General features: G+C 36.9%; 1 protein-coding gene across 8 annotated transcripts in view; it reads right to left on the reverse strand.

Annotated features, from left to right (window-relative positions):
• STAU2 (staufen double-stranded RNA binding protein 2) overlaps window positions 1-13,833 on the reverse strand; it is a 308,834-nt gene that overhangs the window by 249,364 nt on the left and 45,637 nt on the right. For all 8 annotated transcript variants that reach the window (XM_061172221.1, XM_061172220.1, XM_061172223.1 and 5 more), the window contains one exon: window positions 8,604-8,739. In XM_061172221.1, the coding sequence (XP_061028204.1) occupies window positions 8,604-8,739 (136 nt within the window). The remainder of the gene's footprint in view (window positions 1-8,603; window positions 8,740-13,833) is intronic.

Below are 13,833 nucleotides of genomic sequence, written 5' to 3' on the forward strand. Positions count from 1 at the left end.
TTACAATGCCCACTAGTTCCTTTTTTTTTTTTTTTCTTTCAGTTACTAGTTCCTATTCTTAATTTTAAACACAGCCTGCCTAAGACAAGAGCTTCTGACCCAGAATAATCCTTCCTTTACCTTGAAATCATCTCCCTGGCTCTCTGATTCCTGGCTTCATTGAATTCCAGTTCATTCTCCCTCATCTTTGCTTTGGTAACTTATTCAAATTCTCTTCTCTGGCTTATGAGAGTTTTAAAAGACAATATATTTTAATGTTTCTCTATTATGGGTTTAGACTTATTTCCCCCAAATGAAAAACATTCTTAATTTAATTAATATAATTCTATGTAAAAATATGAGGAAATATCAAAAGTTTTGTCTTGTAGTCTTTCAGTTCTACATCTATTCTATATAGTGATATCCTCATGAAGAAATATCGTTTTTAAAAGAAGTATCATTTTGGGCTTCCCTGGTGGTGCAGTGATTGGGAGCCCGCCTGCCAATGCAGGGGACGTGGGTTCGAACCCTGGTCCGGGAGGATCCCACATGCCGCGGAGCAGCTGGGCCTGTGTGCCACGGCTGCTGAGCCTGCGCTCTGGAGCCTGCGAGCCACAACTACTGAGCCCACGTGCCACAACTGCGGAGGCCTGCGTGCCTGGAGCCTGTGCTCCGCAGCGAGAGGGGCCACTGCAATGGGAGGCCCGTGCACTGCAACGAAGAGTGGCCCCCGCTTGCTGCAACTAGAGAGGGCCCGTGAGCACCGGTGAAGACCCAGTGCAGCCAAGAATGAATAGATAAAATAAATAAATTTATAAAAAAAAAAAAAAGTATCATTTTGAAAAGTTCCGACATACATTCCATGAATAAAGCATATGATTAAAGAGAAAGAATATATTCCCCAAACCAAGAATGTAATACACAGAAGGTAAAATTATATATAGAATGGATTCCTGATTTTCACCACTTCATATTTATTTCACTTATCCAAGAGGCTTTAGAGTTGTGTACTTGGCTGAATTTTTCCTATTAGGTTGAACCACATGGAACTGGAATATTTACAGGTCAAAGAAAGGTCAAATACTGGTGATTTCATATGATTTAACCTCTCACTAATCAATTAAACACAGACCTTGGAGTACTAACCAAAGTGAACATGCGCAGTCTGTATGCTGTTTTAACAGTACACAAGCACCATCTTGTGGCAGAAAGCAAAACTGTAGCTCTATACTTGATATTGCTACAAATATATTCAAAGTTTCTCAACTGTTTCCAACATGCTTTTGAAAGGGCATTACAAACTGGTGAAGAACACTTAGATTGATAGTTTGAACAAGCTCAAAACAAATGGCACACCATCATCATGATAATTAGCAGCTAGTCATCAGCCTATACAACGTAAACTTTGAAATATAATAAGCTATTTCATAAATTAAAATCTTGACTATTTCTAGTTTTACTGATAATTAACATATTGAAATAAAATCAGTTCAGATACTTCAGAAAACTTTTCACCTATCAGATTTCTACTAAAAGCCATAGCTGTCCATAAAGTTCCAAGTCTCACAGGCTTATTTATTAACCAGGGGAATTGGGGGTGGGGGGAAGAGACTATGACGCCTCAAGTAGGTACCTGGATCTGCCTATAAGAAGAAGTAACTTTCTGGCAAAACAGTTCAAATGCTTTCCTTATTTAACTTGCTATGACTCATACTACACATGGTAAGAGAAAACTACTTTACTAACCTAGCTACAAGTGACTGGACCAGGAACTGGACACATTAGCCAAAGGCAACCAAATACTGTTTTGACATAAAACACACCAACCATACCTGAGGACAAGGGGCACTTGGCATGGGTGCATGCCATGAAATTGTTCCAGATTGAATGATGGCATCTAATATAACCAAATCCTTTTGGGAAAGAAGTATAAATACTAGATGAATGAAGAATAGATGTGTCACTCAAACTTAGGTTGTATCCTAAACAGTGCCATTTTCTCCAGGATACATTACACATCCCTGTTCTGAAAGCTCTAGACCCTAAAGTTCCTCCTCCCATAAGTACCTCCAAGAAACCCTCAAAGCCAAAGATAATCTTCGAATGCCCTTCAGTGAGGCTTTAAAGAATGATAAAATGGACTCCTCCTAAATATCTCACAGGCAATTTAAACTCAACACAGTCAAAACCAAATCCCTCATCCTTCCAGAGGTCTACTCCAACTCCTCTCGTTGTGAACACTATTACCAGTGACCCAGATATGTGAAAGTCATCCTTAATACGCTCTATCAACCAATGCCTACAAATGAACCTATTTACAAAACAGATGAGTCGGGGCTTCCCTGGTGGCGCAGTGGTTGAGAATCTGCCTGCCAATGTAGGGGACACGGGTTCGAGCCCTGGTCTGGGAAGATCCCACATGCCGCGGAGCAACTAGGCCCATGAGCCACAATTACTGAGCCTGCGAGTCTGGAGTTTGTGCTCCGCAACAAGAGAGGCCGCGGTAGTGAGAGGCCCGCGCACCGCAATGAAGAGTGGCCCCCACTTGCCACAACTAGAGAAAGCCCTCGCACAGAAACGAAGACCCAACACAGTCATAAATAAATAAATAAATAAATAAATAAAAATTAAAAAAACAAAACAAAACTGAAGAGTCACAGAAATTTATGGTTACCAAGGGGAAAGGGGGGGGGGCGTGAGGGATAAACTGGGAGATTGGGATTGACACATACACACTACTATATATAAAATAGATAACAATAGCACAGGGAACTCTACTCAGTACACTGTAATGACGTATATGGGAACAGAATCTAAAAAAGAGTGTATATATGTATATGTATAACTGATTTACTTTGCTGTACAGCAGAAACATAACATTATAAATCAACTATACTCCAATAAAAATTAACTATAAAAAAAATTTTTAAAATCAATCCCCAAGTCTACCTCCTAAATATCTAGACACTGTCCCCTCCTCTCCATCCCCACTATTCCAGGCTCTCATCACATTAAGCCTGAATTACAGCATCCTTGTAATACATCTTTCTCCCTTGAATTTTAAGCCTATCCAAATGATTTTCCACATACTGTGAAAGCAATATTCCTAAAACAGATATACAATTATTTTATCCCTCAGCTTAAAATCCTTCAAAGGCTCCCAATCACCTTCAGGATAAAATCTAAACCTCTTGGCATGCCACTTGAGGACATCGACATTATCGACCTGCCTGAACTTCAGCCTTTTCAGTCCACTCAAACCAAACTGCCTGCAAGTCCATGAATGAACTAAACTTCTCAGGATTCCCCGCCACTGTTCACAAAATCTAGATTGCTTTTTCTTACCTTCTTCACCTGGCTTATGCCTCATTAACCTTGAAGATTCAGTTCAGGTGTCAATTCCTTCTGGAAGGCTTCTTTAATTCCCCAAACTGAGTGCTGTGCTTGTTCTCAATGTTTCCATAGCATTCAATGGACACATCTATCACTGTGTTAGTTTCTTTTCCTTGTCTTCCTCTTCTAGCAGACTAGAGTCTATCAGATTGTCTTTCATCAAAGTATCTACTCTAACACAACACATGGCAAAGAGTAGGCATTAGGTAAATGTTTGCTGAATGAGTGCAATCTTGCTAAAGTCCTTTCATTTGGTATTATTATCTCTAGTTAGCAAATGAGGAAACTAAAGGAGGTCCAGGGTCTTGTCCGAGATCACATAACCGAAAGCATCAGAACCAGGATTTGAACCAAATGTTCTGACTGTAATGGAAGTGATTTTTCCTCTGAATCTTTGCCTTTAGGGAACCACCCTATAAAATAATTGTGCTATGCAGAGCAGTTTGGATGGGACTAAACCCTGTTTCTCCAGGCTGGGCACAAACCCAAGCTTAGCCAATTAAAGTATCCCCTCATCCCAAATCTGGTCTGAATGAATTCTGGGATCCCCAAATTCTGGGATGAACAGGCTACTCGGAACTTTTCTAAGAACTATCCAAAAACAAAATCAAAAATGTGTTCCTCCTCTAGTACTACAAGTCTAAGGACGATGTAGCGTATAAGGTACAGCAAATGGAAGAGAGTGTCTTTGAAAATAAAGTCAAGCACAGGAAAAATGAGACAAGAGCTAGAAAGAGAGAAACGGAAAATGAGGAAAAACAACACTAAAGCTCTGCATCAACCATGCCTGAAGACTTCCCCAAGAGACCTCCCAGTTACATACAGCGGAAATTCCCATTCTCATATAATATAGTTTGAGTTGTGGCCCTTTGGCAATCTGCATCTGTAGATCGGAGGGCTTTCTGGCCATTAGCCAAGCAAGAATGCTTTTTTAATCTGTGAATACAAAAAATTGGTAAATTATTTGTTGGAGGCCTGATTTCAGCCCTTCTACTCCTTGAGATAATGTATGTAAGTTTTTATAACAAAGATGGGAGAACAAAAGCATAAAATTGTTCTCCAATCTTTACATCTTGTACTCTGTCATTAGTGAACACTGCCCCAAATGAGAAAGAAAAAGATTTCTGGACGTATTCATTTTCAAACATCTTGGGTGCAGCAAAGGGAGAAACAGGTATTTTAGAATCCGAGTTGTATCCACAGAGTTTGCTCATGGATAAATCTTTTTTCTCCAGCCATCACAAAATGGGGTGGAGGGAGACCTTTTTATGAGTTCCTCCTTAGGCCTTTGAATAAGTTCAAGTGGAGAAACCTCATCAGAAAAGAACAGATTAAAAGACAGCATGGGTAATATCTAATTAATTCATATTATTTTAAATGGAAAATGAAAAGACCTTTTCAAAAATCCCTCTAAGTGATACTTGTTTCCTAGACTTCTTAACGTTTCAGTCCCTGCCTTATTAAGAAGCTACTGATTCATCTGGAGTCTGACAAGGAGAAGAGCGTCTCCTCTGACCTTTGGCTCCAAATTCCCTGTAAGGCATTCAGGTGTTGCCACCTGCAAATTAAGGTCATATGTGAAACCATAATTTTAACAGCCTAATGCGTAATGGGTAGGTTTGACCTTTTGTGAGCAGAGAGCTTTTAGGTTGAAACATGGTTTGGCAGCTTACCAGTACTTCCTTATTTTCTTTTTACCCTTTGTGATCTACAGAAAATTCTAAAGAGTCTCCAAAAATCTGAAGGGAAAGTCCACGTGATCCATTAAATGGGAATGGCCTAAGGCACAACCCTCTAGAGAAGTCATTAAAAAATTCTTGCAGCCCTCATGACATCCTTGGAATCAGATCCTGAAACTAGAAATTGCCAACAAAGGAAAAATGACAACAATCTTAACAGAAAATCTAAAACAGAAAAAAAAAAAAAAAAAAATCAAACCAAACCACCAGACCCCTGTCACATTCTCACATCCCAACTCCTCTCCCCCAGGTCCACTCTGTTCCAGCCACACTGGCGTCCTGGTGGCGGCATCAACGCGCCAGGCACACGCCTACTTCAGGGGCTTTGCGCTGCTGTCTCTTCTGCCTGAAGGTTCTCCCCTCTCTCACGACATCCACACTGCTTATTCCCTCTTTTCCTTTAGGTCTTCATCAAAATTGTCACCTTACCCAGGACAGAGATTACTGTCTGATTTTTCATTGTTTTAGCACTAGATTTCTTTCATTTAAAAATAATAAGTTCACTAATCAAAACTTTACTTCAAATAACAGACGACAGATATCAAAATACAATAAGCATTTAAATATAATATCCTCATGACTCTTCATTATAGTACATTAAAAGTAAAATATCTTTCAAGTATAAAACAGACAAGGTGTTCCTATCTGAGGTGATCAAACCTATCTGTTGTACTCAAGTAGGCAAATAGTTTTATTTATATTAGGTAACCTCAGACTGATGAGAAAGACAGTGGTTATGTAACAGAAAAAAGAGAAGTAAAGCAACTCTAAGAGAAACAGTGTGTCCCTCTTGCCTCCCATGCAGGGTGGACACCAAGTTGAGAGCTGGTAAGCCTGCCAGTGGATGTTCCAGAGTTAGACAGAAGAGGATGAGAATGGAACAACATCCAAAGGAGCCGAGGAGAGCTAAGAGTTTAGGCCAAGACAGCAAGGGGAAGATGGTAAATACTCTCTGACAGCGTTACCGGGGGGGAAAAGATGGACTGCAAGTCACCAACTGCAGGTTTCAGCAGGGCAGGCAAGAGAGCTATCAGCTACCTGGTGGACAAGAGACATCACCACGAAGACCAGAGGAGCCGCACCCTCCCTTCCCACCAGGGCAATACAGAAAATTCCCCCCAGACACACTGGGGAGGAAGCGGGGAGAGGCAGAAGTTTTCCTTAGAGAACTTGAACAATATTTAAACGAACCATTTACAATTTGAATAGGACTAGATCTTAAATGGCAATTTTTCCACTACCAAGCAAGACTCCAAAAAGTATTACATTGTCTGTTGATTAGACAAGTAACTTCTCCTCATATCTGAATTGTAATAATTGGTCGGTAAATATACAAAATGATTTTAAAAGCATCAGCATCCCAACACTAAAAGAAATGATATGTGACTGGATAGAGGTTATCAGCTAACACTACAATGGCAATCCTACTGCAATATAAATGCATCAAATCAATATATTGTATACCTTAAACTTACACAATGTTATATGTCAATTATGCCTCAATTAAAAAGAAAAATTTTTTAAGCATCAGCAAATATCTGATCACACATGAGAAAGAACTGCTTAGGCGTAGAAGCAGTGGGAGAAATCACACCAAAAAATTTAATAGATTAGACCATATAACATTTAAAACTGTAGTACGTTAAAAACAAACACAAAACTAAAAGCCAATTTTTTAAAAGCAGGAAAATCAAACAAATAGAATAGACTTAATGCTAATACCCTCAACACATAAACACTTGAAGACTGATCAAGCAATGCAATAAAATTAGCAAATTAAAATAGACAAATCAAAATGGACAAGTAACTAATATATTTGAAAAACTGCTGAGCCTCATAAGTTATCAATAAAACCAAAAAAATTTAAACATACCACTTTTTAACTATCAAACAAGACAATGTGTTTTAAACTCAATGTTGTCAGAATAGTACAAAACATACTATAAGAAATTAGTATAAGCTTTAATGTAATCAGGTAATATCAAAACATTACTCTTTTTAACCCAATATTCCCCTTATAGTAATATATCTTCAGGAAATAATCAGTGATGTGAACAAAAACTTGTATATAAAGAATTTTTACTGCAACATTATTTATAATTGTCAAAAAAAGGGGAGGAACAATCTAGACGATCAAAAACAGGTATTTTTTTAATATACTTATCAAGTATTCATTGTTTATACCTGTTTAAATACTGGTAAAGTATACCCTAGCCATATGTAGCGTTATATAACCATCAAAAATATTTTTCAAAGGCTACTTAAAGATATGAAAAATGATATCTGTATTAAGTGAAAAGAGGGCACAATACTGCATATTCAAAATGAACAAATGATGATATATTCACACAAAGAAACATTATTCAGCAATAAAAACTGGCAGAACCTAGGTACAAGCAACATGGATGAATCTCAAAAAATCAAAAAACAAAAACAAACAAAACAAGAAAACCATTATATGAAGTGAAAAAAGCCAGACACAAAAGAATAAATACTGTATGAGTCTATTTATAGAAGTTCAAGGGCAGGCAAAACTAACCTATGGTGATAGAACAGCGGTTACTTCTGGGAGGAGGTGTATCAAGTGCAAATAAGTGTGAGGAAACTCTCAGGGTGATGCAAATGTTCTGGAGTTTGATGGGGTGGTGATCACACGAGGATATAAATATGTAAAAAAGTCATCAAATAAACTATAAATACATATATACATAAATAAAATAATAAAATAAAGTCATCAAGATGTACATTTAAGATCTGTGCATTTTACTGTTCATATATTATACCTCCATAAAGTAATACAGAAATTGCATATAAAGGATAATTTCAATTTGGTTAAATATATTTATATGCAAAGAATAAAAAGAATGTAAAGTACAACAAAATATTAAAGGTGTTTAGTTCTGGGATTGCAAATTATTTGTATTTTTAACTTTCTGCATTTTCCATATTCTCAACAATGAGTTACATGACTTTTATAAATGATCAGGAAAAAAAACCCTGAACTTTTTAAAAGAATTCTGCGATGCTTGCAAAAGAAAATTCTGTTACACTTATATAACTATCACAAAATTATTCAGTGTGCAGAAATACTTAGTAAATCCTTCTAACAACTTTCCTATAAGTTATAAACAGTCATATTTGCAATGTATGCGGACAAATTAAGAAAAGCACTAATTAAGCTAAGCATCTGCTTGGTGACTAAATGAGCAAGATAACTGGAAAGCCCACACCACACTGTGGAATGATTTTAAAACATGGTCCTGTGTGCAGCAAACACAGGGCTCTCATGACTCAGCAACAACCAGCTCCTGAAAAAGTTAATTTTCTTTATTTATTACTTTAAGTATTCCTGATAAGCTTGATATATCTAAATTCCATGCAAAATGCCCCAAGTGAATTTTCTTTACAACAAAAATACCTTTTGAGTTTCAGAAACTTTCACAATATGCGTAAAATAATAAATAAGAACAAAACCAAAGAAGACATACAAACCTCTGATTGTACATGCCCCGAAAGTTGTAATTAGCTCTATAATTTGGGAAAGGCTTTGGATCTAACGGCCTGTAGATGGCAGGCTCTCCCCTTTTCATAGCAAGCCCATTCAGTTCCACAGTTGGTGTTATACTACCTGTTTAAAAGAAATATTAAAGGCACACAAGTGAAATATTTCCATAATAAATCATGCAGTCCATATTTATTTTACATATAATTACCATGGAAGAAGGTGGCAGTGGATGCTCTTCTGCCTGATTTTCTAAGGGGGTGCATAAAAAAGCTACATAAACAGGAAAAGCGTTTCTAGTGAAATCTCTTTGGGGTTGTTGCAACATTTTCTGTACATTAATGACCAAAAATTCAACTTTTTAGTCCCACTGTTTCAAAACAAGGAAAACAGAAGATTCATAGATGGCTTCATTTGGATATTATAAAGCAACTACTGAATTTCAAAGTTACTTACTCCAGAAAGCTTACAACTACTTAATCATTAAAAGCATTATCATCTGTGAATATTTTAAGTTATATTTTGGTTATCAAGCAACTAGAATTAGCAATATGTACAGGGTCATCAGTAACTCTTGGACTTATCTAATGAAAATAAATTTTGAGTTTTTTCTATAACCAACAACAGGACAAAATAGTAAATACAAGTGATGCTTTCTGTGGCTAATCTTAAAAGATACATGCTGAAGCATTTATGGATGAAGTGATATATCTGAGATTTGTTTCAAAATAATTCAGAGGACAGAGAGATGAGAAACAAGATGGGATGTGTGAGTAACTGTTGTGCCTGATAACAAGTACAGGGATGTTCAATAGCTTATTTTTTCTACTTTTGTAAAAGTTTGAAAAATCCCATAAAATATAACACACAATGTACAGTTATTATGTCAAGTTGTTTTAAGTGCCAAAAAAGGTTATTCAGTAAATATACATATATATGTTCCAAATAACAAATCACAAAAATGAATCTAAAGCTTTTATAGAGAGTAAAATTTATTTCTAATGTAAATTCTGTATTATTTCATTTGAATTATGCCTTTTGCACCATACATTTAAGACTCCCCTTCATCATGAACAAAAATGGATCCACTGACTGCAGCAGAGAAACTGGGGCACAAAGTACTACCTGAGGGGTGGTAGAGCCTGACACAAATGCACAACTGGCTGCTAGGTCATAAGCAAGCCGTCAAGAGTCATAAGCTGCTCATTTTATGTCTCATTTCTAAAGAATTCACATGAAACCACTGAAGAGCATAATAAGAACAGGAACTAAACCAAGGTTAAGAAAAAGGAAAAAATAAAGGAGGCGGGAGGACAAAGGAGAAAGCAGAAAAGAAAAAGATAAGGATAAGAAAAACAGCAAAGAAAAGCTAACATGTTAAATAGTAAGTCGAATTAGTCCAAACTCCAAATTTAACACATATACTCAGGGCAGAGGAAGAGTAAGTCAAGCACAAAGGGATTCTTTCTTTGTTTCTTATAGCATTTTACCGAGGGATAAGTAAAATGCACAAACCTTAAGCATACAGCTCCATGAGTTATTATACATGTAACACTCATACAACCACCATTCAGATCAAGAGCTGAACATTTCCATCACCCAGAAATACCCAGTCAATACCCACCTCCCAACGTTATCCATTCTGACTTGTCATCATAGATTAGCTTTGCCTATCCTTCAAATCTAAATATGTATTAGTTTGTCTTGCTTCTTTCACTCAACATAATGCTTTGTTGAATATCACTTTCAAACTTTACCACTGAAAAGCATTCCACTCAGTTTATCTAATCTGCCGTTGATGGGACATCTGGGTTGTTTTCAGTTTGAGGCTATTAAGTATCAAGCCACCTCGAACACTCTTCAGTTAAGTCTCTCAGCAGACATATACACTCCTTTCTCTTGGGTATACACTTAGCAGTGGAATTGCTAGGTCAGAGGGTAGGTTCATGTTTAACAATAAAGTTAAAACTGCCTAACAGTTCTCCAAAGATAATTTTTAACACCAAAGAGCCATCTACGCCTTTAGAAGTTTAAATTTTTCTTATTCCATAAAGATTTCAGTTTAATAATTAACAGATTAATCAGTTGTACAATTTATGCCATTACGAATTCTACGAATTCTACAATCATACAGACACAAATAGCATAAAGTTCAAATGGGAAAACTAGAAAAGAAAAAAAAAAGCTTGAAAGACCTCATTCTTTAAGTATGGCAATAAACAGGAAACTAATGTGTTTGAAAATGACCAGTGAGATGATTTTAATGTACTGGTAGGATATACTATGTCTGCCACCCACACCAAAATTGCATTTTAAACTAGGTAAAAGTACTGTATTCATATTATTTAAAGAAAGAAATAATCTCATACAAATTCCTCATTTGAAAGTAAGGCTACAGTACATTTTCTTCATAGAAATGCCAGAAACTGGTGTTGTGAAGGAGAGCAGAAGAGAAGCAGAAAAGCACAAACCACAAGAAAAGGTTTCAACTCCTTTGAGCAAAGTACTCCATCTGTCTCCTACAGAATGGGACTGACATCTCCACATGTGCATACCTCTCGTTACTTACATAGTAATGCTCTCACAGAAAACATTTAAAGAATAACTTCAAACTATGAGCTGTTTCTAGGAAATGCTAAGTACCATTGTTTTCAACATGTGACGGTTAGACCCAGGTTGCATAAAGATAATCATTACATAAGAATCCTCATGTATTTTATAGCTATAGAGTTGACACTGTAAACACATAATCAGTTTTTAGTGGTTTTTAGATACATTAAAGGAAATTTCTACATTTACCAATGATAAAAAAAAAAAAGACTAATTAATTAGATATACAAACGTATATAACAACAATTGTGGATTCCTATCATGTGACAGATTAAAAAAAGATGCCACAACTAGTTTTCAAGGAGCGACGTATTACTAACACTTAAAGAAACAACTTTGTAGGAAGTTAGAAAAGTCCCTGGAACATAGTAGTCACTCAATAAATATTTGTTGAAAGACTGGATTGATTAATCAATAAATCAGGGCTTTTGAAGAAATGATTGGAGCCAGGGCAGGGAAAACACAAGATGACCTAGGAACATCTTATCGTGCCAGAAAGAAATGCCCAAAGAATGATGAGGAAATTATCTGAAGGACACAGGAGTCAACTTGAAGGGGTCATACCTCTGGCCAAATCTGGGACAATTTGAGCGTCAAAATAAATAATGACAATTGCAGATCCTAAACCTGTAGGTATAACAGAAATCCAAGAGTCTATAGTGATATAAATAAACAAACAAAAAAAATGACGGGGACAAGAAAGCTCTTGGGTAGAACGCCAACTAATAAATCGAAAAAGAATACGGAATTAAAAATCACCCTTTGGCAACCTTCAGCGTAGTCATGGATTCAGACAAGAATCATCAATCATCAGTCTTTCATGTAGGTGAAAGAAAGTTGGATAAGGAACAGAATGTTTATATAGTCTCAAAGTACCTCCTCAGAAAATAATTGTTCGGGACTTCTCTGGTGGCACAGTGGTTAAGAATCTGCCTGCCAATGCAGGGAACACGGGTTCAAGCCCTGGTCCGGGAAGATCCCACATGCCGCAGAGCAACTAAGCCCATTTGCCACAACTACTGACCCTGTGCTCTAGAGCCCGCGAGCCACAACTACTGAGCCTGTGTGCCACAACTACTGAAGCCCATGCGCCTAGAACCCGTGCTCCACAACAAGAGAAGCCACCGCAATGAGAAGCCCGCGCACCGCAACGAAGAGTAGCCCCCGCTCACCGCAACTAGAGAAAGCCCATGCGCAGCAACGAAGACCCAACACAGCCAAAAATAAACAATAAATAAATAAATTGATTTTAAAAAATATTTGTTAATTATATTATTTAATAATAAAACATACTTAAAATTAATTAACTTTACAATACAGAAGCCTGGCAGACATACTCTCCACCAAGAAACAAAAGACATCACTAATGGGACAAATCAGTATCGTGTGTCTCCTGATATGAAACACTGAGATGAGCCCAGGTCACTTCTGTGATATTCATGCTAAAAATGCATAAATCATGAGGAAACACCAGACAAACTCCAGTGAGGGGCATTCTACAAATGATGTGTAGAAATGTCAAGGTCATAAAAAACAAGAAAGACTGAGGAACTGTTTCAGACTGAAGTGGAACGAAGAGAAACAGTAAGCCCATGACCCTGATTAGATGCTGGTCTTACAAAGGACATAACTGGGACCATCAGTGAAGTGTGACTGGAGTCTGTGGATTACACGGTGATACCAGATCGATGTTAACTTCCTGATAGGACAGTGTCTGTGTACTTAAGAAATAATGGGTAATGGGACACCATGTCCATAACTTATTCTCAAAAGGTTCAGAAATGTTAACCATTTCTGAGTGATGGGTACCTGGGAGCTCTATGTACTCTTTCTACAAAATTTATATGTATAAGAAATTATTTCTAAAAAAAGTTAAAAAAAAGTAAGAGGAAGGAGAAAACAAAGTAATTCTATGATATCCTCCTCATTAACTGGCAGATTACCCATGCTGTACTAAATTTAACTCCTCTCTGGGACATAACTACTATTTAAGGCCCATCTACTTCCTGTGAAGTCAGGACTGGATCTCCCCTCCTCTGCAGTGCAGACAGGAATGGATTGTCTTTTCAATAAAAGTGCTAAGTTAACTGAATGTCTATATATTAAAAGGAAGAAAAAAATCTTGACTCCTACCTCACCTCATACATAAACCTCAATTCCTGATAGACTGTAGATCTAAATTTAAAAGATAAAATAATAAAACTTCTAAAAATAATATGAGGTTATCGTCACAATTTTGTGGGAGATAAAGATGTCTTAAATAGCACCAAAAAAGCACCACCATTCCAGCAATTCCACTTCTGGGCATTTATCCCAAAAAAACAAAAACACTAACTTGAAAAGATATATGCACCCCCATGTTCATGGAAGCAAGCTAAGTGTCCACTGATGGATGAATGGATAAAGAAGAGGTGATGATACACATATACAATAGACGATTATACAGCAATAAAAAAAAAATTTTGCCACTTGTGACAACATGGATGGCTCTTGAAGGCATTATGCTAAATGAAATAAGTCAGACAGAGAACGACAAATACCATATGACCTCACTTGTATGTGGAATCTTAAAAAAAAGAAAACACAAAAAAACAGAACTCATAGATACAG

The sequence above is a fragment of the Eubalaena glacialis genome, chromosome 17 (genome assembly GCF_028564815.1).
Source record: "Eubalaena glacialis isolate mEubGla1 chromosome 17, mEubGla1.1.hap2.+ XY, whole genome shotgun sequence".
NCBI classification, from domain to species: domain Eukaryota; kingdom Metazoa; phylum Chordata; class Mammalia; order Artiodactyla; family Balaenidae; genus Eubalaena; species Eubalaena glacialis.